General features: G+C 43.0%; 1 protein-coding gene and 1 long non-coding RNA gene across 3 annotated transcripts in view; one reads left to right on the forward strand and one right to left on the reverse strand.

Annotated features, from left to right (window-relative positions):
* The window catches only part of ipo11 (importin 11), a 275,946-nt gene that overhangs the window by 190,230 nt on the left and 61,455 nt on the right, over positions 1 to 24,261 (reverse strand). For both annotated transcript variants that reach the window (XM_029638398.2, XM_029638396.2), the window contains exons 8-15: positions 16,096 to 16,144; positions 14,205 to 14,275; positions 13,624 to 13,816; positions 12,917 to 13,069; positions 12,684 to 12,727; positions 2,995 to 3,085; positions 2,383 to 2,430; positions 1,175 to 1,280 (exon numbers count right to left, since the gene is read on the reverse strand). In XM_029638398.2, the coding sequence (XP_029494258.2) occupies positions 1,175 to 1,280; positions 2,383 to 2,430; positions 2,995 to 3,085; positions 12,684 to 12,727; positions 12,917 to 13,069; positions 13,624 to 13,816; positions 14,205 to 14,275; positions 16,096 to 16,144 (755 nt within the window). The remainder of the gene's footprint in view (positions 1 to 1,174; positions 1,281 to 2,382; positions 2,431 to 2,994; positions 3,086 to 12,683; positions 12,728 to 12,916; positions 13,070 to 13,623; positions 13,817 to 14,204; positions 14,276 to 16,095; positions 16,145 to 24,261) is intronic.
* On the forward strand, positions 6,100 to 8,634 carry LOC135565205 (uncharacterized). The gene is made up of 2 exons (XR_010461385.1): positions 6,100 to 8,048; positions 8,229 to 8,634. It is a non-coding gene; the product is annotated as an uncharacterized LOC135565205 (long non-coding RNA).

Genomic DNA, 24,261 nt, shown 5'->3' on the forward strand with positions numbered 1-24,261 from the left:
TGTTTGGGATGGGCATTTGATATTATTTCACTATTTAAATAATAATCATTCATTTATACTCGAAATTCCAAAATAGCTAATTGCTATTTGAAGTGGGAAAAATACCATAACGTTGTCAGGGCTGACCGGAAGGCTAAATACTATATGATATTAAAATACCTTTGACATGTAAAACGCATCCTATGTGAGAGAAAATGAACTTGAAAATAAAACAAATCACGTTGTGCGTCCTCAGAACTGTCAAAGCCACGTGATGTCTGAAGCAGCAGTAGCTCACAGCGACTGACAGGAGAAATTCCATTCAAGGACAATGCAGGAAATGATCCACGTTCAAACGCTTCTATCCACAGCCATATTTGTGCTTCGCTTTTCAAACGGTTCCAAATATCTACCATCTCCCAGACTCTCACACCAATTCACTACAAGCAAAAAAAGAAACTGAACAAAAAAAAGCTGATATTGAAAAGTGCATCAGAGCACATACTGTCTATCAACCTGACTTTATTCTCTGAAGAGACTAAAAATACTCTCCCTCTTTGAAGAGCAGCAGCTCACCCACCACAGATACATGATAAGGCCAGATGGAGCTACTTTAACTAAAGTAAGTCTGTGTGCTTTGATGTCTCAGAGAGGCTGAGCGAGGCTTGAGCCATTGTCATTCTGTGGAAAGAACCCCTCCCCCATCAAAGCCCCATTGTGACATCACCACACCTGCACTGTGACATCACTTCCTTTGTGTGTTTGACCACTCAATTGTCGAGAGGGTTCCTTTGTACTACATGAGATCACACATTCCACCTCTACCCTCGCCTCCTCCTCTCCTTCAAACACCTTCTCTCCCTCACACTTCTTTTAGCCGAGTCATCACAGCCTGAGTCTGGATGTTTGTAGTGACACCAACTACTAACCAAGTGACAGTCCTTTTTGGCTAAAGGAGTGATTTGCATTGATTGATGGAGAAAGAGTGGATGGAGGTTAACTAAATGAAGCTCAATTGAGTCAACAGTAACTCCTGTCATTGGGTGACAATAGAGGAAACCAGTTCACGGGTTGGGTAACAGGAGAGTTGTCACGCCCCACTGAAAGCACTTCCAAGTTCTTGGAAAAGCATTACACCTATACAAATGCAATCCCTCACTGTTAATAATGCACCATTATGACACTTATGACATACCTGTGGTGGCTCACTTGTAGCTCGCCCAGCAGCTGATTGTTGAACCACTGGTCAAAGTCAATGTTGTCAAACAGCTCGTATGCCGCCAGCCCCACTGCATTGTACACTGTGGGCAAACAGGGACACACAAATTAAACATTTTTCAACAATGAAATAGTGTTACGACTGAAAGACGCCATCTATTTCTATTTCCTTGCCATCGAATATCCAATAGTCTGAGCTGTAAATTTGTGGTTTTATCATTTTATATTGAAGAAAACGTGAGGTATAAGGAACAAAACAGAAACTATGATACAGCGGTTTTGTATGACTATCCATAAAGCCCATTTGAGTAACTACACTGAAGAGCCCACTGACACTAGACATGGATTTTAGAGCGTGAGAAATAGTCAACTATAAACCATGTGGACAGCTGATGACAAACGATGTCATTAACAGGGCTGGGAGAACCTGTGGTGTGCTAACAACCACAGAGGGAGGAGGACACATACTGGAAGCAACATCAGGACAAGGACAGTCTTTCTACGAAATGAGACCCAGAGAGGGAGTTATAGTCTGTATAAGGAGTGATCAAACTAGAGGGGGATGGGGAGAGGAAGAGAGAGAGAGAGCGTAAACATTTTTTTAAAAGGAGGGATGGCGAAATGAAAGAGCGATAGAGAGGAGAGCGATAGGGTTTTTTAGTCTCTCTAGGGAGTAAATCACTGGATGTGGATAACAGGAACATCAGTGTGTCCTCCTGTATACCGGTATGACTCATCTAGATATTCTGTGGTCCAAAACACCCTCTAGACTTAGAGTTAAGTCCTAGTGGTGAAAAAATATCCACAGGAGATGTTCCTCTTTTATCTTACTTTCAAACCCTGAATGAGATCTACTAAGGATCCAGTGAGATTTACGGTATATGAGAACGTCCGTCAAAATCCTGTGATGTCAGAGCTGCCAGGCACTTGAAACCGTCAGACGAAAGTCACTGCAAAAAGGCGGCAGCTGATTGTATACAGCCTTTTTACAGCCCCTGGATAAGGGAATAATCCTAAGGCTCTTCCTAGGATAGCTACAGTACATTTCCTGGAAGACTACTGCAGCCATTTCTCATCTGGATGTCTGAGCTTCAGACTTAAGGAACAGAGGTACCTCCGACCTTGCAGAGAGCCGTGACCTCTGACCTTACTGCAGTGAGACCACAATAACTCATGATTACCCACCTGCATCTTTCATCAGAAGCTGAACAGGATCCTCCACATTGCTTGGTCCTGCAATCACACACATAACACCAAGTTAAACCTACACACAAATGATAATAAGCTGAACATGGAAAATTATGGAATCCTCTGTCCCTCTCACTTACACCCCTGTTGCTGGAGCCTGAGTGGCTTCCCACAATCAATATCTGGCTCTCAGCTAAAACGGAATTTTCCAATATAGTGTTATCCAATTTCTCCTCACTCTGACAGTCCTCTATAATATAACTCTGTCAGAGGAGAACACTGGCCTAAAGACACCCTGTAATTGTCCTGTGTTTGTGTGCACTGACAACTCACTCTGGAAACTAATAACTTATCACAGGTCTGTGTCACAGGGGGAATCTCATATTGTAATCTAAAGAATGTGTTCCTAAAGACTCTTGAATGGTTGTGTTGTACAGCACATGTTCTGAGCCATTTAAGTGGACACCTCGACAACCAAGGCTGTGGTTGGACAAGGCCAGGTTAGAATGAAATCAGGCTGCGTTTTGTGAAACATGTTAATATATAATACCTTTATTTAAACAGGATGTCACAATGAGATGAAGAAATTATTGTCAATGACAGACTTACCTTGTAGATTCAGCACCATCTCCAGCAGCACTGGTGTCAGAGTCTGACTGTAGTTGTGGAATATGTCCAAGAACAACACTTCTGTACAAGGCTGGTGAAAGAGAGAGAGAGAGGGGGGGGGGGGATAAGAAAACAACAACACGATCACACACTCCCTCTCCATCAGATCCAGTCCCGCTCCATCAGTTCTACTGGCACTAAATCAATGAGCAGGGGAGCCACGTGGAATGCATCGCATGAGACCCCTCACTGACAGCAACAGCCAGGTGTCACTGACAGGGTTAAAGGATAGTCATCACCTATACAACACCTGTCAAGCGTTATCAGATCACGCCACAAACACAACACACCCATCAAACATGTTCTACTCCCACAGGGGGAAACAACCCTGACATGATCAACACCAGTGGAAATCAATAACTAGGTGTTATGTCTTGCTGCCCATGACAGACCATTGATAATAAAGCCATACTGACAAACAGCTCATTAGAGGACCACGGTGGAGAGGGAAGAGAGAAGGCGACATCAAGGACACATCACCCACTGTACCGGGGAAGGCAGATCTATTTTCCTCCCAGCAGGCACACAGCATGCTGTAGCGGGGACTGGGGCATGTATGTCAAGATTTGTTTATTTATATGCAAGGCCCTGAGTTTGCAATGACCACATGATCAGTGTCTGTGTAGTTGAAAGTCAAGCAGGATTGATGGGGGAGGGGTGGTCGAAGATTTGGGACAGCTGTGATTGGGCGCAAACCGGAGAGTGAGGATATCCTCAGCGAGACAAATGAATGTAAAAGGAGTCAGCACCAATTACGTCATCCACAATTGCCTCAGCAGCGGTCGACTACACTGGTGTACTTCAAAAGAAGTGTGGATCCTGAACCAGAGCGCCACGGAAGTAAGAAAAGCTGGGCTTAACAGAGAGGGAATATTAGAGAAAAATAGATGGAGAAGAAGAAGCAAGGTAGAGAGGGAGGGAGGAGTCTGATAGCAGTAAGGAGATGATACAGGCAGCAGCCAAAACCAAAACAAAGCTTACCCCAATTCATTGAGAATCAGACAGTCAGACATCAGAGACGTCACTAAAATATCCCCCCCTGTGCCATGGTACCTACTGGTCCTAACTATAGGCAATATAAATAGTATATCAAATACATTTCCTTGTGTCAGCTCAATACTATGAGTGCAGACCTTTCCTTTTTCTAAACATGGTCTGTTTTTGGGTGAGAGTAGTGCTGAGTGATTAGTGCTTTTTGAGATGGGTTCGGTAAAAAAAATGTATAGTTTTGATCATTTAAAAAACAAACAGTGCAATTAATATGTGGGTTGAATGCTGTAACACAGAATAAAACAATGAATATAAGTCCTATGATGGTAGTGATGCCCATTGCTGCTTCGCACTTATTACCCAACATTTATTCACATTACTTTCATCAAATATTTCCATGTGTAAATTACATTAGTTTCATTTGATGACTATTATTTAAATTCTAAGTCATCATCTCAATAGAGATGACAAAATATTTTTATTAGTTCCTTTATTTTACCAGGTAGGCAAGTTGAGAACAAGTTCTCATTTACAATTGTGACCTGGCCAAGATAAAGCAAAGCAGTTCGACACATACAACGACACAGTTACACATGGAGTAAAACAAACATAAAGTCAATAATACAGTAGAAAAATAAGTCTATATACAATGTGAGCAAATGAGGTGAGATAAGGGAGATGAAAGCAACAACAAAAAAGGCCATGGTGGTCAAAGTAAATACAAGATAGCAATTAAAACACTGGAATGGTAGATTTGCAATGGAAGAATGTGCAAAGTAGAAGTAGAAATAATGGGGTGCAAAAGAGCAAAATAAATAAATGAATACAGTAGGGGGAGAGGTAGTTGTTTGGGCTAAATTATAGATGGGCTATGTACAGGTGCAGTAATCTGTGAGCTGCTCTGACAGCTGGTGCTTAAAGCTAGTGAGGGAGATAAGTGTTTCCAGTTTCAGAGATTTTTGTAGTTCGTTCCAGTCATTGGCAGCAGAGAACTGGAAGGAGAGGCGGCCAAAGGAAGAATTGGTTTTGGGGGTGACCAGAGAGATATACCTGCTGGATCGCGTGATACTGGTGGGTGCTGCTATGGTGACCAGCGAGCCGAGATAAGGGGGGACTTTACCTAGCAGGGTCTTATAGATGACCTGGAGCCAGTGGGTTTGGCGACGTGTATGAAGCCGAGAGCCAGCCAACGAGAGTGTACAGGTCGCAGTGGTGGGTAGTATATGGTGCTTCAGTGACAAAACGGATGGCACTGTGATAGACTGCATCCAATTGATTGAGTAGGGTATTGGAGGCTATTTTGTAAATGACATCGCCGAGGACGGTAGGATGGTCAGTTTTAAAAGGGTATGTTTGGCAGCATGAGTGAAGGATGCTTTGTTGCGAAATAGGAAGCTGATTCTAGATTTAACTTTGGATTGGAGATGTTTGATATGGGTCTGGAAGGAGAGTTTACAGTCTAACCAGACACCTAGGTATTTGTAGTTCACATATTCTATGTCAGAACCGTCCAGAGTAGTGATGTTGGAGGGCGGGCAGGTGCAGGCAGCGATTGGTTGAAGACGATGCATTTAGTTTTACTTGTATTTAAGAGCAATTGGAGGCCACGGAAGGAGAATTGTATGGCATTGAAGCTGGTCTGGAGGGTTGTTAACACAGTGTCCAAAGAAGGCCCAGAGCTTTACAGAATGGTGTCGTCTGCGTAGAGGTGGATCAGAGACTCACCAGCAGCAAGAGTGACATTATTGATGGAGACAGAGAAGAGAGTCGGTCCAAGAATTGAACCCTGTGGCACCCCCATAGACTGCCAGAGGCCCGGACAACAGGCCCTCCGATTTGACACACTGAACTCTATCAGAGAAGTAGTTGGTGAATCAGGCGAGGCGATCATTTGAGAAAACAAGGCTATCGAGTCTGCCGATGAGGACGTGGTGATTGACAGAGTCGAAAGCCTTGGCCAGGTCAATGAATATTGGCTGCACAGTATTGTTTCTTATCGATGGCGATTAAGACATCGTTTAAGACAGTGGTCACCAAACTACGGCCCGCGGGACGGATACGGCCCGTCAGCACATTTGGCCCGGCCCTCTGAACATTACCAGAGACGCTATCGAATTTTTTTCCTATTTGGCCTCCAGAAAAAAAATCCTAGGCCCGGCCCTGTCAAAGAGAGAACGGAATAATGGCGAAAGGGTTAGGTAAGAGAAAAATTGATTCAGAATGCAGGGTATTTAACCTGCAGTGGACAAACATTTTTTTTTTGTTCAATGCAAAGAAAAGGCTGTTTGTCTCATCTGTCAAGAGACGGTGGCGGTATTCAAAGAATACAATCTTCGCCGACACTATGAATCCCGTCACAAAGACAAGTACGATAGCTTGCAAGGCCAAATACGAGCAGACAAACTCTCAAAGCTAAAAAGTGGACTACTATCTCAGCAGAATACATTTGTACGCCAAGCTCAGCTGAACCAGGCATCCGTTCGGGCCAGCTTTCGGGTTGCTAAACTGATAGCAAGAAGCGGTAAGCCTTTCACTGACGGAGAGTTTGTTAAGAAATGTATGGATGCTGTCGCGGAGGAGGTGTGTCCCGAGAAGAAAGATGCATTTAATGCCGTAAGTCTGTCGGCGAGTACAATCACCAGACGCGTTGAAGAAATCGGGAGTAATGTATATGCCCAGCTGCAGCAGAAGACGAAAGAATTTGACTTTTTTTCATTAGCACTGGATGAGAGCACGGACGTGCAAGACACAGCGCAACTGCTCATTTTTATTCGTGGAGTTAGCGCAAACTTTGAGATATGCGAGGAGCTGGCAGCCCTCCAAAGTCTCAAAGGGACTACAACGGGAGAGGATATTTTTGACAAAGTGTGCCAAACCATGGAGAAGTTGGACCTGGACTGGTCAAAGCTAGCTAGCATCACGACTGACGGGGCTCCTAGCATGGTGGGCGAAACTCGCGGTCTAATAGGACGCATGAACCGGGAGTTGGAAAAAGGGGTCTCACCGCCCCGCTACGAGTCCACTGCCTAATTCACCAGCAAGCACTGTGCTGCAAAGTGTTGAAGTGGGATTCTGTAATGAAGGTTGTGGTGTCGTGCATAAACTTCATCAGAGCAAAGGGACTTAAACACAGGCAGTTCCAAGAATTCCTGTCTGAACTGGAGTCTACGCACGGAGATGTGCTGTACTACACAGAGGTCCGATGGCTGAGCCGGGGCAGAGTTTTGAGGCGTTTTACGAGCTGCTACCCGAAATTAACGCATTTCTTCATTTAAAAGACAAAACGGTCCCAGAGCTGATCGACCCAGAATGGAAATGGCACCTCGCATTTTTAACAGACGTGACAGAAATACTTAACAGCCTTAACTTGCAGCTACAAGGCGAGGGGAAACTCATTTGCGACATGTATTCACACATAAAAGCATTTGAGGTGAAATTAGCGCTGCTTTTGGAACAAGTGAAAAAGCGCAACTTCGTCCATCTTCCTGCTACCCAAAACCTGTCGACAGAGAACCCAGCGGTCCCGTTCCCAGCTGAAAAGTGCGTGGAAGCACTGGAAATGCTGAAGGCGGAGTTCGGTGTGCGATTCAGTGAACTACATGTTCATGCAAAAGAAATCCGTCTTTTTCAGAACCCCTTTGTTGCCGACATTGATGAAGCCCAGCCTTCATATCAGTTTGAGTTGGCTGAGTTACAGAACTGTGATGTTCTGAAAGACGCATTCAAGCCCAACAGTCTCATTGACTTCTATGCCGCCCTCCCAAACGACACATATCCAAACATCAAAAAACACGCAATGAAAATGTCCACAGTTTTTTGGCAGCACGTATATCTGCAAAAAACCTTTTCTCGCATGAAACTGCTGAAAACCCCGATGAGATCAAGATTGACAGATGAACATTTGCATCAGTGCTTGAGACTGGCTGTAACTAGAATGGAACCTGATATTCAACTTCTCACCAGCCAGATGCAGGCCCACAGTTCACACTGATGAACATACATAGGTAAGCTCACTTTTCTGACTTGAATTAGTCATTCTGAGCATAAACAAATATAATCATAATAAAATCTACTGGGATAAAATCCATCTTTACAACCATACTGGTAGTGAAATGTATTGTGCTGTGTAGGTGCTGTATCACTTAGTTCAGTTTCTCAACCTGCTTCTTTTGTGGTTTTCACAGGGAAGTTGATGAGAGAGAGCTGCAAACAGCGGTGTCTACAAGCCTACTGGAACCTACAAAAGGATTATAAGGAAGGAACACAAGAACTTTAAGAGACTGCTCATATGTGTCAGAGAGATTCTGCTCTGACAACTGAGCTGAACTTTTATCTGTTAAGATTGTGCATGGCACGACAGAAAGTTAATGTTCCATGGCTTTTTTTTCTATGAAGAACCCAGAGAGAGTTATTTAGTTATTATTTATTTCCTGTTTTTTCTGTGAAGAACTCAGAGAGGGTTATTTAGTTATTATTTATTTCATTAATAGTGTTATTATTTGTTTCCTGACTTTTTTTTCTGTAAAGAACCTGGAAAGGGTTATTTGGTTATGTGTGGCTTTCTGGAAAACAATACATTTTTTAAGCTCCCCTACGATCGTCACACTTTTTCTGTTACAAACTGACACCGGCCCCCCATCAGAGAAGGGAAAAGTTATGTGGCCCTCACAGGAAAAAGTTTGGGGACCCCTGGTTTAAGACCTTGAGCGTGGCTGAGGTGCACCCATGACCAGCTCTGAAACCAGATTGCATAGCGGAGAAGGTATGGTGGGATTCGAAATGGTCGGTAATCGGTTTGTTGACTTGGCTTTTGAAGACCTTAGAAAGGCAGGGTAGGATAGATATAGGTCTGTAGCAGTTTGGGTCTAGAGTGTCACCCCCTTTGAAGAGGGGGATGACCGCAGCTGCTTTCCAATCTTTGGGAATCTCAGACGACATGAAAGAGCGGTTGAACAGGCTAGTAATAGGGGTGGCAACAATTTCGGCAGATACTTTTAAGAAATTGTCTAGCCCGGCTGATTTGTAGGGGTCCAGATTTTGCAGCTCTTTCAGAACATCAGCTGACTGGATTTGGGAGAAGGAGAAATGGGGAAGGCTTGGGCGAGTTGCTGTGGGGGGGTGCAGTGCTATTGACCGGGGTAGGGGTAGCCAGGTGGAAAGCATGGCCAGTCGTAGAAAAATGCTTCTTGAAATTCTCAATTATAGTGGATTTATCGGTGGTGACAGTGTTTCCTATCCTCAGTGCAGTGGGCAGCTGGGAGGAGGTGTTCTTATTCTCCATGGACTTTACAGTGTCCCAGAACTTTTTTGAGTTAGTGTTGCAGGAAGCAAATTTCTGCTTGAAAAAGCTAGCCTTGGCTTTTCTAACTGCCTGTGTATAATGGTTTCTAGCTTCCCTGAACAGCTGCATATCACGGGGGCTGTTCGATGCTAATGCAGAACGCCATAGGATGTTTTTGTGTTGGTTAAGGGCAGTCAGGTCTGGAGAGAACCAAGGGCTATATCTGTTCCTGGTTCTAAATTTCTTGAATGGGGCATGCTTATTTAAGATGGTGAGGAAGGCATTTAAAAAAAATAACCAGGTGTTTTCAACTGACGGGATGAGATCTATATCCTTCCAGGATACCCCGTCCAGGTCGATTAGAAAGGTCTGCTCGCTGAAGTGTTTCAGGGAGCGTTTGACAGTGATGAGTGGAGGTCGTTTGACCGCCGACCTATTATGGATGCAGGCAATGAGGCAGTGATCGCTGAGATCTTAGTTGAAAACAGCAGAGGTGTATTTAGAGGGCAAGTTGGTTAGGATGATATCTATGAGGGTGCCTGTGTTTACGGCTTTGGTGTGGTAACTGGTAGGTTCATTGATAATTTGTGTGAGATTGAAGGCATCAAGCTTAGATTGTAGGATGGCTGGAGTGTTAAGCGTGTTCCAGTTTAGGTCGCCTAGCAGCACGAGCTCTGAAGATAGATGGGGGGGCAATCAGTTCACATATGGTGTCCAGAGCACAGCTGGGGGCAGAGGGTGGTCTATAGCAGGCGACAACGGTGAGAGACTTGTTTTTAGAGAGGTGGATTTTTAAAAGTAGAAGTTCAAATTGTTTGGGTACAGACCTGGATAGTAGGACAGAACTCTGCAGGCTATCTTTGCAGTAGATTGCAAAGTAGTTAGCTTGTTGTAGAATTTCTGGTGGTCTTCCTAAGCCAGGATTCAAACACAGCTAGAACATCCGGGTTGGCAGAGTGTGCTAAAGCAGTGAATAAAACACATTTAGGGAGGAGGCTTCTAATGCTTCTAATATATGCTGTCTGACCAAATAACTATTTTAGTAGTTATTTTATGAATGCTAAATACTATCCATCACTCACTTAGATCATGTATTTTCAGGTCAGGATCTCCATTAGCTGGTAATAGCAGGCTTTTGGCCGCTAGAAAAATTGAAAACCCGATAAATAAAATTGGCATCGCCACATTGTTTGGGAGAAGAAAAATCCCACTGCAAAATAATGCTTATTAGCCTATTAATTGATGGAAATACCAGTTGATGGAAATAATTGTGAATGGTCATAATTTAGTGGAATTAAATTGGTGCTTGTGTAGTATGTTTGTTATGTATCTTATTTATCACACGAGTACAGCATACAGATAGAGCTTTTGAGCGGAGAATCTGTCACAGTGTGAGAGCTGCCGCTGAAGCTTCTCAAACAGCATATGCATACATAAGCAACAGAAGGTAGGCTACATCAGCGCGTCAAACACCACTTTGCAATGTGCTGGAGGCAGTATGCATTTTTGAAAACATATAATTGTTTGAAACCAGAACATTTTAATACATATTAAGAGGCATGTCGTACCTCACTTCAAAGTAGCCTAGCAAAAAATCTGACCGTATCCGTGAAGGCAATTATTTTATAGCACTTTCTTTCATTGTTCAGCAGCCAAAGGCAAAATCCTAGTCATATTAGCAACCAGTGCTAGTTGTTGTATATTAGAGCTCCCCTCTTTCTAAATGTCTAATGGATATTTTCACCTCTGTGACATGAAACAGCGCACATGTATGGTGCCCTTTTGACAACAGTGTTTTCCCGCTAATTGCATTATGGAACGAACATCCGTGCGTAGCCTACTGCCTTGTGTGCATTGTTGCACTTAAACTGTGAAGAAGTAATAGTTTATCATCATTTTAAGCTAAACGTTCTTATCTATTGCATCAGACTCGTTGCTCACATTTTTTTATTTTTATGTAGCCTAAGGCCTACTGGTTGTATGAATTTGGGATCCGTCATCCCACAACTGTCCCAGAGTGTGTGGAGTTGGCCATTTATTAATCGACAAGCTGACCAATAGAATAAGTAAACTTTTCTACTATGGGGGATAGTATATTAACATAGTGTAGTAATGTTGCTGTTCGTCACTTGTTGGCTGAGGAAAAGTAAATGTGGACAGATATTCTAACAAGTGCACACCAGAATTCGGTAAAGAGGACCGCACATCGTTGCATCCTCGACTTGCATATCTTATTAAGATGCATTACCATAATCTAAATGGGATTTCAGGTTACGCACCAAACGCATTTCTCTCAAATGTCCGGTAAATTTAGATGCTGATGGTCAAATATCCGGTGCCACATTTTCACAAACCCTGTTAAAGCAAGAGATACCTCGAAGCAACTGTTCTCGTTCCCTCTCGATCATGCATTCTTCTGTCTCTCGCTCTCCGTGTCTACCCCACACTAACATAATGTAGCAGGCATAAAACAAACACACAGACCGGACAATTGCATGCGTAATGGATTACGGTCATTGTACTTAATTACCACGTTGTCTGTGCTAAACCATGTAGAATATTGGCCTGTTGGAAACTACCCTACAACGTCGCATAGTTCGGGATTGACCGGATTTATCTGTAGAGAACTGCTCAATGTGTGCAGTTCATTGAAAAATAAATGGAATTAAACAATTGAACCTACAGTACGTCGGTCAGTTGCTTAAAAAAATAACGAAAAATAACAGAAACGTTGGTTAATTGCTCAGCTAGTATAAGTCTAATTGATAGTTTCACTGACCAGCACTGCAATAAGACACTTTATTACTGTGTTTTAGGGGACCGCACAGATTATTTTGCTTAAGACACCTGAAATACTTGTCTTCCTTTTCTTGTATGCCAGTTCAGCTAAAGACTATTCTCATTCTTCCCTCTGGTAAGAAGAATATTGTTGCTCTTGCATGCTTGTAATGGTGTGTGTGGTTGTTATTTTACTAAGACCATACATCACTGGCCACAGGTAGAAACACTATCTCATCTCTACATCCTTATCCTATCACACCTTCTCTCACAAATCTATAGGATTATTCTGGTTCCTGGTTATATGTGGCTGTGCTGTGGTATCTTGTTGCACCCCAGTCAAGGACTCCCAAACAATACAGGAGAAGAGGGATATGATGAAATGGAGGGGAAATAAATCAGCTTCAGTGTGACTGAATACATTGTTGAAATCAAATCAGCAAAGCTGTTAGTGAGAGCAGTGACAGGGGGAGCATGGCTGCTTCAACGGCTTGCCTGCGCTGAGCAAGTCAGTTGGTCTCGTCTCTGTGCACTGGCATATATGCGTGTATGTGTGTGTGTGTGTGTGTCATTTACTCACCCGTAGACTGTATTTCCAGGAGTCACCCCCTGTTTCTTCAACAGCTGTGAATACAAAAACAGAGCAACAATGAGATAAGGAGGGTGTGTGTGTGTGTGTCTGTCTGTGTGTCTGTGTACTACAGTATGGTGTGGAGATTCAGATGGACACATTAGCAGAGTTAACTTGCGAAGAGAAAAGTTTGCAAAGCGACAAGGAAACACATCAGCAGCCATATGTCTTTGTGAGCGTACCGAAGCCCTCGGGGTCCTCCTCCCACATGGCCAGCTCTTCCTTGGTCAACAGAAAGTAGTGGGAGACGAGACGCCGTCCGATCTCTGTGAGGGTGGGGTGTGTGAAGAATGCCGTCTTGATCTTGTGGGCCTCCAGACTCTCCGGCTTACTGTCTGAGAGGGGCGACCCAGAGAGCATGTAAGAACTTACACACAGACACACACACTATTCAAAACTAACCACAACCATCGACAACTAAGTCTCGACAGCTCAGAGAGAAACTGAACTCCACTGTGGCGCCTCCTTACCCGTTATATTATTATAATGGTACATTAATGATGCTTGCAATCTGCCTGCCTGCCAAGGAAGTGCAGTTATTTGTGGTTGGCTGTATTAACGATACTACGCCATGTTGATTTCTCCCGCTGTCTCTTTCCATTCTATTTCCTCTCCCTAATTTTCATCTTGCTCTCGCTCCTCTCCTTTATTCTCTCCTTCCCATGTTCTCTTCCCTCCCTCTCCCCACTAGGGCTGGCACAATTACATATAACTGTGTCACCAACTCTTATGGATGAAGACAGTCATGAAAATAAAATAACAGCCATAAATGGATAAAAATAGGAATAAAGATTAATACTTATTACGATGACTGAGTCCTTTGGATAACCAATAACCGCCATCCAAAATTCCATCACCATGACTGCCCTAGCCCCAACCCTCCACCTACCCTCGATGTTCTTGCAGGGTTTGTAGGCCTCGTTCTTGACGATGGTTTTGATGAGGTTCATGCACTGGACGGTGAAGCGCTCGAAGACGAGGCCCTCACCGGCCGCCGTGAACACGTAGCTGACAGCAAATTCCAGAGAGCGCTGGATCAGTGGGATGAACGCACACGGGTGGACCTCCAGGAAATCTAATAACTAGAGAGAGAGAGAGAGAGAGAGAGAGAGAGAGAGAGAGAGAGAGAGAGAGAGAGAGAGAGAAATGGTTAAGGAAAAACATGAGATTCAGAGAAGATGGAGAAAATATTAAACAAGAGAGTAAGGTAGAAAAAAAGATGGCTAAGGAGAGAACATCAGAAAAGGAGAAGCAAAAGCAGACAAAAAATTAATAAGGGGAAATAAATATAGAGAGAAGAAACGTAGAAAAAGAGAGAAAGTAAGAAATGAAGTTGAAGCACTTGGCGCTGGGATATCAGCCTCTGTCAACAGTACCTGGTATGCAAGCAAGACTACTGAGAAACGAATTAGTGTAGATTTGTAACAACACCTAGGTCTACATGGTTGTTGACTGCTCAGTTTGACTCACCACTTTAGTGTACAGTATGATAGTCTTCTCAAGCTTCTCTCGACATGGGCTGTCTGGGTCTACCTGCCGACCTGGAAGAAATAAAACCAAAACAAATATGAGCAACAGTATGTTATGACAAAGGTATAAAAACAACAAGCCATATGACAAGACTATAAAACAACAATACAAAATATGACAAGTGTTCATCTCTTGCCAACATTAAGTGCATCACTTACAACAAGGGGCTACCCATGAAGATGTTACTCTGATGTCAACAACCCCCCCCCCCCACCCCAATGCCAGACATCGGAGTCCATCTCCCTGCCCGGCTGCCAATAAACCAGGGAGGGGAGAAGAAGACAGAGAGGAAATTGTTAGGTATCCACTGATCTTTTCTGTGTAATACAATCATAACAGAGCTCGAGTTGAAGGGAGAAGGGAATGAAGGCAGTGATATCATAATGCACTTCACTACGGATGGATATTTTAATTCCTCTAGTGTATTCAATTCAAATAACTTATTTCCTGGGAGGGAACGTCATGTGTGGTGACGAATGGTACATACAAGACATGAGGCCCCGGCTTCACTTTATAACTACAATACAATACACTCTGGGAGAGTGAACGAAACCGCCACCTGGGAGAACAGGGCCTTTGTTTCTCTAATATAATAAAGTAGACTAATAAAGACAGTGCCATGTCAGGAATAACTCCCTCGGCCGATCAAAATGAATCTATAAAAACAATAAGCTGTAGCCAATAAAAAAATGTCCTGGGAGGTTTACTTCCTCATCACCGTTCCTGATGACATCATCAAGAACAGGAAGCAACGGTCCTATTCCCTAGCCTCGCAAAGCCGCTGATCCCTCAATATCAGTCTGTTAAGGTTGCGAAGGCCAATCAGCTTCCTCTGATGAACTATGCCGGTGGTTTGGTTACTGACAGGCAGGAGACAACAGGACAACAACACATGTAAAGTCATACTTAGGTGATGATAGCTAAATATAAAGCTGTACATGACAGTCTGAGGTTACTGTATCAAGACAATCTCTGTATTGAATTATATGCAGTGGCATAATATCCATCGCTACGGTTTGTCAAAATCATTAGGCGCAAATTCATTAGATATACCCTGGCTGATGTTAGGCTACTATATTGCTGTTAGTCTCTCGTTGACATCGATATATTGCGCTTATTTTGGCTCATATTGCCTAAGCCTATTGTCCTGGTGTTCGATATGCCTTTCTCTTGAACGACGGCAAGTTCTACTTCCAAAAAATGCAGTGCTGCGGCTTCTGTTTTCTGATTGATTGAAGGTGATCCAATCGCTTTCGAGTTTGTTTTGGGGAAAGCCTATCTGCCCAAACAACTTGAATGGAATCCCTTCCAGACTGATAAGTGTAGCGGTAATCAGTCCGGTAATTACGAGGCTACCTGTTCCCATACCTAAAAACACATCCTTCAGCAGACGGTGACACCTGTAATAACATGGAATATCCAGACAGCTGACCTCAGCGGAAGGATCATGCACAGGAAAAGGAGAGAGAAAATAGAGGATGGTGCAACTCAATGGACATGCTTCTTTATCCGCCCTTATCTTGCAGGGAGACTGATATTTCTCCTGGCTCAGAGCGCCTACGAGCTTCCGCTGTCGGACAGCCCAAAATATCAACGGGCCCAATACACCCCGACCTCCGCTGACCCTCTGCAATAAGGACATATTGTGTGTGATAATAGGGACAGATACCAGTAATTACATTTCTAACACACCATCTGAAGCACTGAGACTTACCCCTATGTGTGTGGTGTGTGGGTGGGTGCTAGGTGTGTGGCGAGTGTGTGTGTCATTAGATCATTGTATAATTAGAAAGTTAATAAACATTTAGGAAAAAATGTTCAGGATACTTACTGCATTCTAGGAACTGTTTCAGTCTCTCAAAAACTGCATTGAGGAAGCCCTGGTGAGAGAGAAAAGAGGGGCAGAGGAGGGAAGCGAGAAGAATGAGAGGGGGTACAGGGTTTGTTCAATCTCGGTGGAATCTTGGTGGTCGCATCACTGTTTTATCACATAATTAGGAGAGGCAGTCACACAACTGAACACATGAGTCATCATACACGTTACAGACACACACACTGACTCAGTGTGCCTGGCAAGCCTTTGCGACATGTCACTGACAGTTCATAATCTGCCCAAACTGGAAAACACAGACTTCCCACTGGGCACAAACTGGTTGAGTCAACATTGATTCCACACGATTTCAAAAAAAAAAATGCAACGTGATGACATTGAATCAATGTGGAAAACTGATTGGACTTTCAAAAAGGAATTACGTGAATGTTTAATCACCCACCGTTAATCCTTTAATTAATAGCCTATGGCAGAGGACCTCGGAGCTTCAGCACGGAAATCAACTAGAGGTACGAAATCCAAAACATAGGGATGATACCCTATAAGGCTACACAACAGTAACAACCTAAAGTAGGCTCCGTTAAGACAGACTATTATCCCCATGGGGACACGCAGGTTGCTGCTCTGTGCATACATAAAACAACAATCAAAACAAAGACAAGTACATATACAGACAAATACAGGTATAAAAAGCAGTTCATAAGCGAACATTGTGGAAATGAGCTAGTAAAGCTAGCAGGACCCATTCACAGCATTGTAAACTCTTCCACTATCCAGTCACATCTATAGGCTTTTCAGCCTGACCTGCCTCCAGCTACAGTGTCACAACGGAAACACAATTACACAGGGCAAAGCGCTATGGTGTGTCCCCTTTGTTATCAAACTGTCACCAATAAGATTTATTTGCAAATATATTCTGCAGTATGCGGGAGAGCTACTGTAACTTTGGGGCAGAAAGAACATTTTCCTTCACTTTGCCAAGGTGGGGCGGATGACTTCCTACAAAACCAGTCACATTATTACCAGTCCTTAGGCTGTGTGAGCAGGTAACAACAAACTATAGAGGGAGAGAAAGCACGGCAGAGAAAGAAAGAGCTGTGTAAAACCGGGATGCAGCCTCTCAGGGCAGGATTTGATAAATACCCAGGATATATAGTGCCTTGGGAAAGTATTCAGACTGACTCCTGGATTTTTCCACATTTTGTTACGTTACAGCCTTCTTCTAAAATGGATCAACATTTTTTTCAATCTACACACAATACCCCATAACAGTTATTTTTTTAAATGTTTGAAATTGTAAAAATATATATTTTTTTAAACAGACAAAGCTTATTTATAGAAGTATTCAGGCACTTTGCTATGAGACTCCAAACTGAGCTCAGGTAAATCCTGTATCCATTGATCATCCTTGAAATGTTCCTACAATTTGGAGTCTGTGCTAAATTCAATTAATTGGACATGATTTGGGAAGGCACACACGTCTTCATAAAAGTCCCACAGTTGACAGTGCATGTCAGAGCAAAAACCAAGCCATGAGGTCGAAGGAATTGGGTAACAAAACATTTCTGCAGTATTGAAGGTGCCCAAGAATACATTGGCCTTCATCAATCTTAAATAGAAGTTTGGAACCACCAAGACTCCTACTAGAGCTGGCCGCCTGACCAAACGGGGGAGAAGGGCCTTGGTCTGGGAAGTGACCAAAAACCCGATGGTCACTCTGACAGAGCTCTAGAGTTTGTCTGTGGAGATGGAAGAACATTCCAGAAGGACAACCATCTCTGCAGCACTCCACCAATCAGGCATTTATGGTAAACTGGCCAGGCAGAAGTCATTCCTCAGTACATGATTCAACCACAAAGAACAAGGAGGTTTAGAAATCCCTCGCAAAGAAGGGCACCTATTAGCAGATGGATATTTTTTTTAAATGTAAAAGTAGACTTTGAATATCCCCTTGAGCACGGTGAAGTTATTACATTTTGGATGGTGTATCAATACACCCAGTCACTACAAAGATACAGGTGTCTTTCCTAACTCAGTTACTGGAGAGGAAGGAGACCGCTCAGGGATTCCACCATGAGACCAATGGTGACAAACAGTCAGAGTTTAGCGGCTGTGACAGGAGAAAACTGAGGATGGATCAACAACATTGTAGTTACTCCAAAATACTAATCCTTTTGACAGAGTGAAAAGAAGGAAACGTGTACAGAATAAAAAAATATTCCAATTGATGCATCAGTTTGCAACAAGGCACTAAAGTAATACTGCAAATAATGTGGCAAAGCAATTCACTTTTTGTCCTGAATACAAAGTGTTATGTGTTGTATTTGCCCCAAACATAACTGAGTAGCAATTTTTAGCAATTATCAACAACCAACTTGACAGAGCTTGAAGAACTTTGAAAAGGATAATAATGGGCAAATGTTGCACAAGCCACAAGCTCTTAGAGTATTACCCATTAAGACTCACAGCTGTAACGGCTGCCAAAGGTACTTCCACAAACTATTCACAGAAATACCTTATTTACTAGGGATGCAGCGCTATGACATTTCTGGCCAATACCAATATCTGATCTTTTCGATACCGATAACCGACAAACATTTTTAGCGACCTTTTAAGCATTCTAGTACAGTTCAGTTTGGTTAGACCGCTACGTCCATGTGTGTGTTAAGGCACTGCATCTCAGTGCAAGAGGCGTCACTACAGTCCCCGGTTCGAATCCAGGCTGTATCACACCCAGCCATGATTGCGAGTCCCATAGGGCAGTGCACAATTGGCCTAGCGTTGTCCAGGTTTGGCCGGGGTAGGCCGACATTGTAAATAAGAACTTGTTTTTAACTGACTATCCTAGTTAAATAAAAGGTTACACACACACCACACAATGAGCAACAAGTTATTTTGTTGGCATTTACATATGTCCCCATTACCAGTAAAACTTCAAAACCTATTTATTTCACTTAGTTGCTGTGCTGTTTCGTTGTTCATTCGTTCAGCTGTTTCATTCTCGACCAAGATTTCATCATGCATGTCAAGCAGTGAAGTTTCAGCTCTGTCTGTTTGTGGCCTCTCTTCCTCGGTGCGCACAGTCACTGTGTACGTTTCCATCTTGTCCAGGTGTGTATGTAGCATTTCACGTAAACCCTGTTTCTTGTCTGCAACGAAGTAGCGGTCCTTGTACCAAGCATCGAGCATGGTGGCAACACAGTAAATAGGCTCAGAGAGAATGCCACCAATCACTTGTTCACAGCCTCTCGTAGAGTACTTTTGCAAGTTTTTGTTATCCTTTTTGTTATCTTCCTTTGAAACTTCAAAATAGATCCAAACCACAGACATTGTGGGCTAGGTTAGGACTGCTGTGTTGCACGTGTAGCGCTGGATTATTTGTGGCATCATTACGCCATCTACCTACGTTATATAGGTATGCACGTCAGCTTTGACATCGGTTTTGCACATCGGTGTAAAACTATACATCAGGCCAATGCAGATGTTGGTACATTTTAGCTAATATCAGCCAATTCCGATATGCTTACCGATATATCGTGCATCCCTATTATTTACATACGTATTCAGACCCTTTGCTATGAGATTCAAAATTGAGGTTAGGTGCATCCTGTTTCTATTGATCATCCTTGAAATGTTTCTACAACTTGATTGGAGTCAACCTGTGGTAAATTCAATTGATTGGACATGACTTGGAAAGGCAAACACATCTATATAAGGTTCCATAGTTTACAGTGCATGTCAGAGCAAAAACCATGCCATGAGGTCAAAGGTTTTATCCGTAGAGCTCCGAGACAGGATTGTGTCGAGGCACAGATCTGGGGAAGGGTACCAAAACATTCCTGCAGCATTGAAGGTGCCCAAGAACACAGTGACCTCCATCGTTCTTCAATGGAAGAAGTTTGGAACCACCAAGACTCTTCTAGCGCTGGCCGCACTGAGAAATCATGGGAGAATGGCCTTGGTCTGGGAGTTGACCAAGAACCCGATGGTCACTCTGACAGAGCTTCAGTGTTCCTCTTTGGAGATGGGAGAACCTTCCAGAAAGACAACCATCTCTGCAGCACTCCACCAATCAGGCCTGCATGGTAGTGTGGCCAGACAGAAGCCACTTCTCTGTAAAAGGCACATGACATCCCAATTGGAGTTTGACAAAAGGCACCTAAAGGACTATGACCATGAGAAACAAGATTCTCTGGTCTGATGAAACCAATATTTAACTCTTTGACCTGAATGCCAAGCGTCAAATCTGGATGAAACCTGGCACCATCCCTACGGTGAAGCATGGTGATGGTAGCATCATGCTGAGGGGATGTTTTTCAGCGGCAGGGACTGGGAGACTAGTGAGGATCAAGGGAAAGATGAACGGAGCAAAGTACAGAGAGATCCTTGATGAAAACCCGCTCCAGAGCGCTCAGGACAGACTGGGGTGAGCGTTCACCTTCCAACGGGACAATGACCCTAAGCACACAGCCAAGACAATGCAGGAGTGGCTTCAGGACAAGTCTCTGAATGTCCTTGAGTGGCACAGCCAGAGCCTGGACTTGAACCCGATCTAATATCTCTGGGGAGACTTGAAAATAGATGTGTAACAACACTCCCCATCTAACTTGACAGAGCTTAAGAGAATCTGCAGAGAAGAATGGGGGAAAACTCCCCAAATACAGGTGTGCCAAGCTTGTAACGTCATACCCGAAAAGACTCGAGGCTATAATCACTGTAAAGGGTGGTTATACAAAGTACTGAGTAAAGGGTCTGAATACTTTAAAGTCCATTTTAGAATAAGTCTAACATAACAACATGTGGAAAAAGTGAAGGGGTCCGTGTCCTTTCCGAATGCACTGTACACATACTGAACAAAAATAACAATTTCAAAGATTTTACTGAGTTACAGTTCATATAAGGAAATCAGTCAAAAGTAAATTAGGCCCTAATCTATGGTTTTCCCATGACTGGGAATGGGTGCAGCCATGGGTGAGCCTTGGAGAGCATAGGCCCACCCTCTTGGCAGCCAGGCTCACCCACTGGGGAGCCAGGCCACACCAATCAGAACGAGGTTTTCACCACAAAAGGGCTTCATTACAGACATAAATATCCCCACGCCCCTCAGACGATCCCGCAGGTGAAGAAGACGGATGTGGAAGTCCTGGGCTGGCGTGGTTTCACGTGGTCTGCGGTTGTGAGGCTGGATGGACGTACTCCTAAATACTCTAAAACAACGTTGGAGGAAGCGTATGGTAGAGAAATATTTCATTCAATTCTCTGGCAACAGCTCTGGTGGACATTCCTGCAGTAAAAATGCCAATTGCATGCTACCTCAAAACTTCTGTGGCATTGTGTTGTGTGATAAAACTGCACATTTTAAAGTGGCCATTTATTGTCCCCAGCACAAGGTGCCCATGTCTAATGATCATGCGGTTTAATCAGCTTCTTGGTATCCCACACCTGTCAGGTGGATAGATTATCTTTGCAGAGGAGAAATGGTCACTAACAGGGATGTGAACATGTTTATATTTTTGTCCGGTGTATATTTATATTCCTGGCTCGGACGTTGTTCATTCTGACATGTCTTAATGTCTTGTTCTTGTGTATTGTTGTTGTACTGTTAGATATTCCTGTTAGAGCTAGACATAAGCGTTTTGCTGCACCTGCGATAACGTAGGCAAAACCTTGATTTGGTCATTTATGAAACCATTGACGGAGGGCAGACTCAAGATCGCCAATTACACTGAAATTACATTAGCTTCCTATTGCATACACAGCTCTGTTTCAGAGGGGTATGAAAGGGTGAGAAAGTGTGCCAAAGTGTGCCAATGATCTATCTGCTCTAAAGTTCGATCAAACTGAAAGAAGATTACCCAACAAAAGCATGTCCTCCAAGAAGTCTCTAAATGGAAGCACTGAAACAAGTCAATCAGGACTCTGTGTGTGTGTGTGTGCATATGTGTATAAGAATCTCTGCCTAGATCAGTGAATTTCATTATTCATTTGTGAAGGAGTTAAGGCAAGGCACAGCCTGAAAGAACTAATTAAAACCCATTTAAATGAGCTTTCTTTCCCTGTGGAGTCTATAATGAGGCAACCTGTAACAACAGCTTCATCAAACTTCTCACATCTCCACTGTTGTGGGTCTATTAAGCAGCTCTACACATCTGATGGCATGGGTGGGAGTAATATGGAGAAAATGCCACTGGTTGTGCTTTGGGAAATATAAGCAGGTGATAAGAGATAGGAAGGAGGAGGAGAGGGTGAGTGGATCAAACTACCCCTTGCCAGTCAACTCACGCCTCATCCCTCCCTCCTTCCTTCCTTCTCTCCTTGAACTTTTTCCTTTGACATTCGCAGAACAAGAGGTTAGCTTAATAGTCTCCTGGTGTTCCTTAAACACACCACTCAGATATGAAGGATAGGAGAGTTGGAGTCGGAGTTCAAATGACCAGAGTACTCGGAGCAAATGATTCCATTAGCTCCAAGCCAGGGGAGCAGCCCTCGGCACACGCACACTTTAATAATTTTATTGGACGATTTACACTAAATTGAATTAACATTTCCAGGACCTTCATAGCGGGGTCTAGCTGTAAGGAAGACTGCGTTCAGGGCCAAGGTTATTATGGTAAACTAAAATAAACTAAATGAAAAATTATTATGAAAAAGCTAATATAGTAAACTGAAATAAAAACATTAACTATACTGAAACTATTATCGTTGACTCCAAAACTATGAATTACATTCAGCTGTGGGGGGGGTCTAATGAGTTTAAGCTGTTTTTCTAATGGGGGTTTTCAAGCTTCTGAATCTGGCGGGTCACATTGAGATTAACGTTTATAATTTAAAGGTAAACTCAGTGAGATGATGAGCAGCACCGCATATATTGGGCACGTTTGAGTGGTAAGCCTAAAGCAACTAACCGTAGACAAGGGTGGTGGTGTGAAGTCGGGTGGGAGGTGCATCTGCGACAGTTGGACACGAACGTGGTTTTTCAACAGCAGGGCTCAGATCAACATGGTAGTGTTTCTAAAAAATTGTTTTCTTTTTAACATCGAAATAAACATGTATCTAACCCCTATATCACACACTCAAACAACTGAAATCATATTATATTGTGTGTACGTTGTATTATCACTTTGTGAGAGAGCCTCAAAATGTAACATTTATTTGAATATATCCAGTGTACACATAAATCGCGGCAAATGATTTCCCGTTTCAGTCATGTATTTGGTCACGTTTAGTGTGGGTCAAATGAAAACACCTTAAGGATTAGTTGACAATAGAGCCTCCCACAATGCAGGCGATGGCTGCAGGATGAAGTAGGTGAAGCATACCTCCATGCCTGCAGCTTGTTGACAAAACTGTCCCTAGAAGCGAACTATGGCAATACCTTGCTTACAAATCAGATGAGGGCCAGCCTACGGAAACTAAGCAAAAGGTGTTATTGCAGTGCAAGGGAGGTTTAGTTCGAAAACGACAATCTATTTTACACAAGACATTTGCATTGTAACGTTATTCTACTAGCAACCTATATTTAGCATGACATTCATGGAGCATTATAATATGATTACGATCCAAAAGTAATGTAAAATGCCCTCATAAATTCTCTATGAAAGCAATATATTTAGACTACTTCACGTATGTCTGGGCTTGCTAGCAGTAGCCAGCCAGCAGCCCTGGGTGGAGCATTGCACCCTGGAGGTTGAAATTCACTCAGAATTGCAGTATGCTGTGTAAAATCCATTGTAGAGAATATTGGAATATAAAAGATTCAAAAATTTGTTTCAAAGTGGGTTTTTCTCCCCATGTAATTCTGGAACTAAACTATTTATTCAATACATTCAAGCTTTAATGAATAATAAATCTTAGGTCATTTGACCCAATATTATGGCCAAACATGAGCCAATTAACATTGATATGTATCCAATTACATTTTAAAACAGTTTAGATGTTCCTATAAATTATTTTGTATGCTCCGAGGTTCTGATAGTAATTTTTTTAAGAGCTTTGCACACCTTGAAAATTATTCAAGCGCTGTCAAGTTTGTTGTTGATCATTGCTAGACAGCCATTTTCAAGTTGCCATAGATTGTCAAGCCAATTTAAGTCAAAACTGTAATTAGGCCACTCCGGAATATTCAATGTCATCTTGGCATACAACTCTAGTGTAGATTTGGCCATG

Source organism: Oncorhynchus nerka, linkage group LG27 (genome assembly GCF_034236695.1).
Source record: "Oncorhynchus nerka isolate Pitt River linkage group LG27, Oner_Uvic_2.0, whole genome shotgun sequence".
Taxonomy (NCBI): domain Eukaryota; kingdom Metazoa; phylum Chordata; class Actinopteri; order Salmoniformes; family Salmonidae; genus Oncorhynchus; species Oncorhynchus nerka.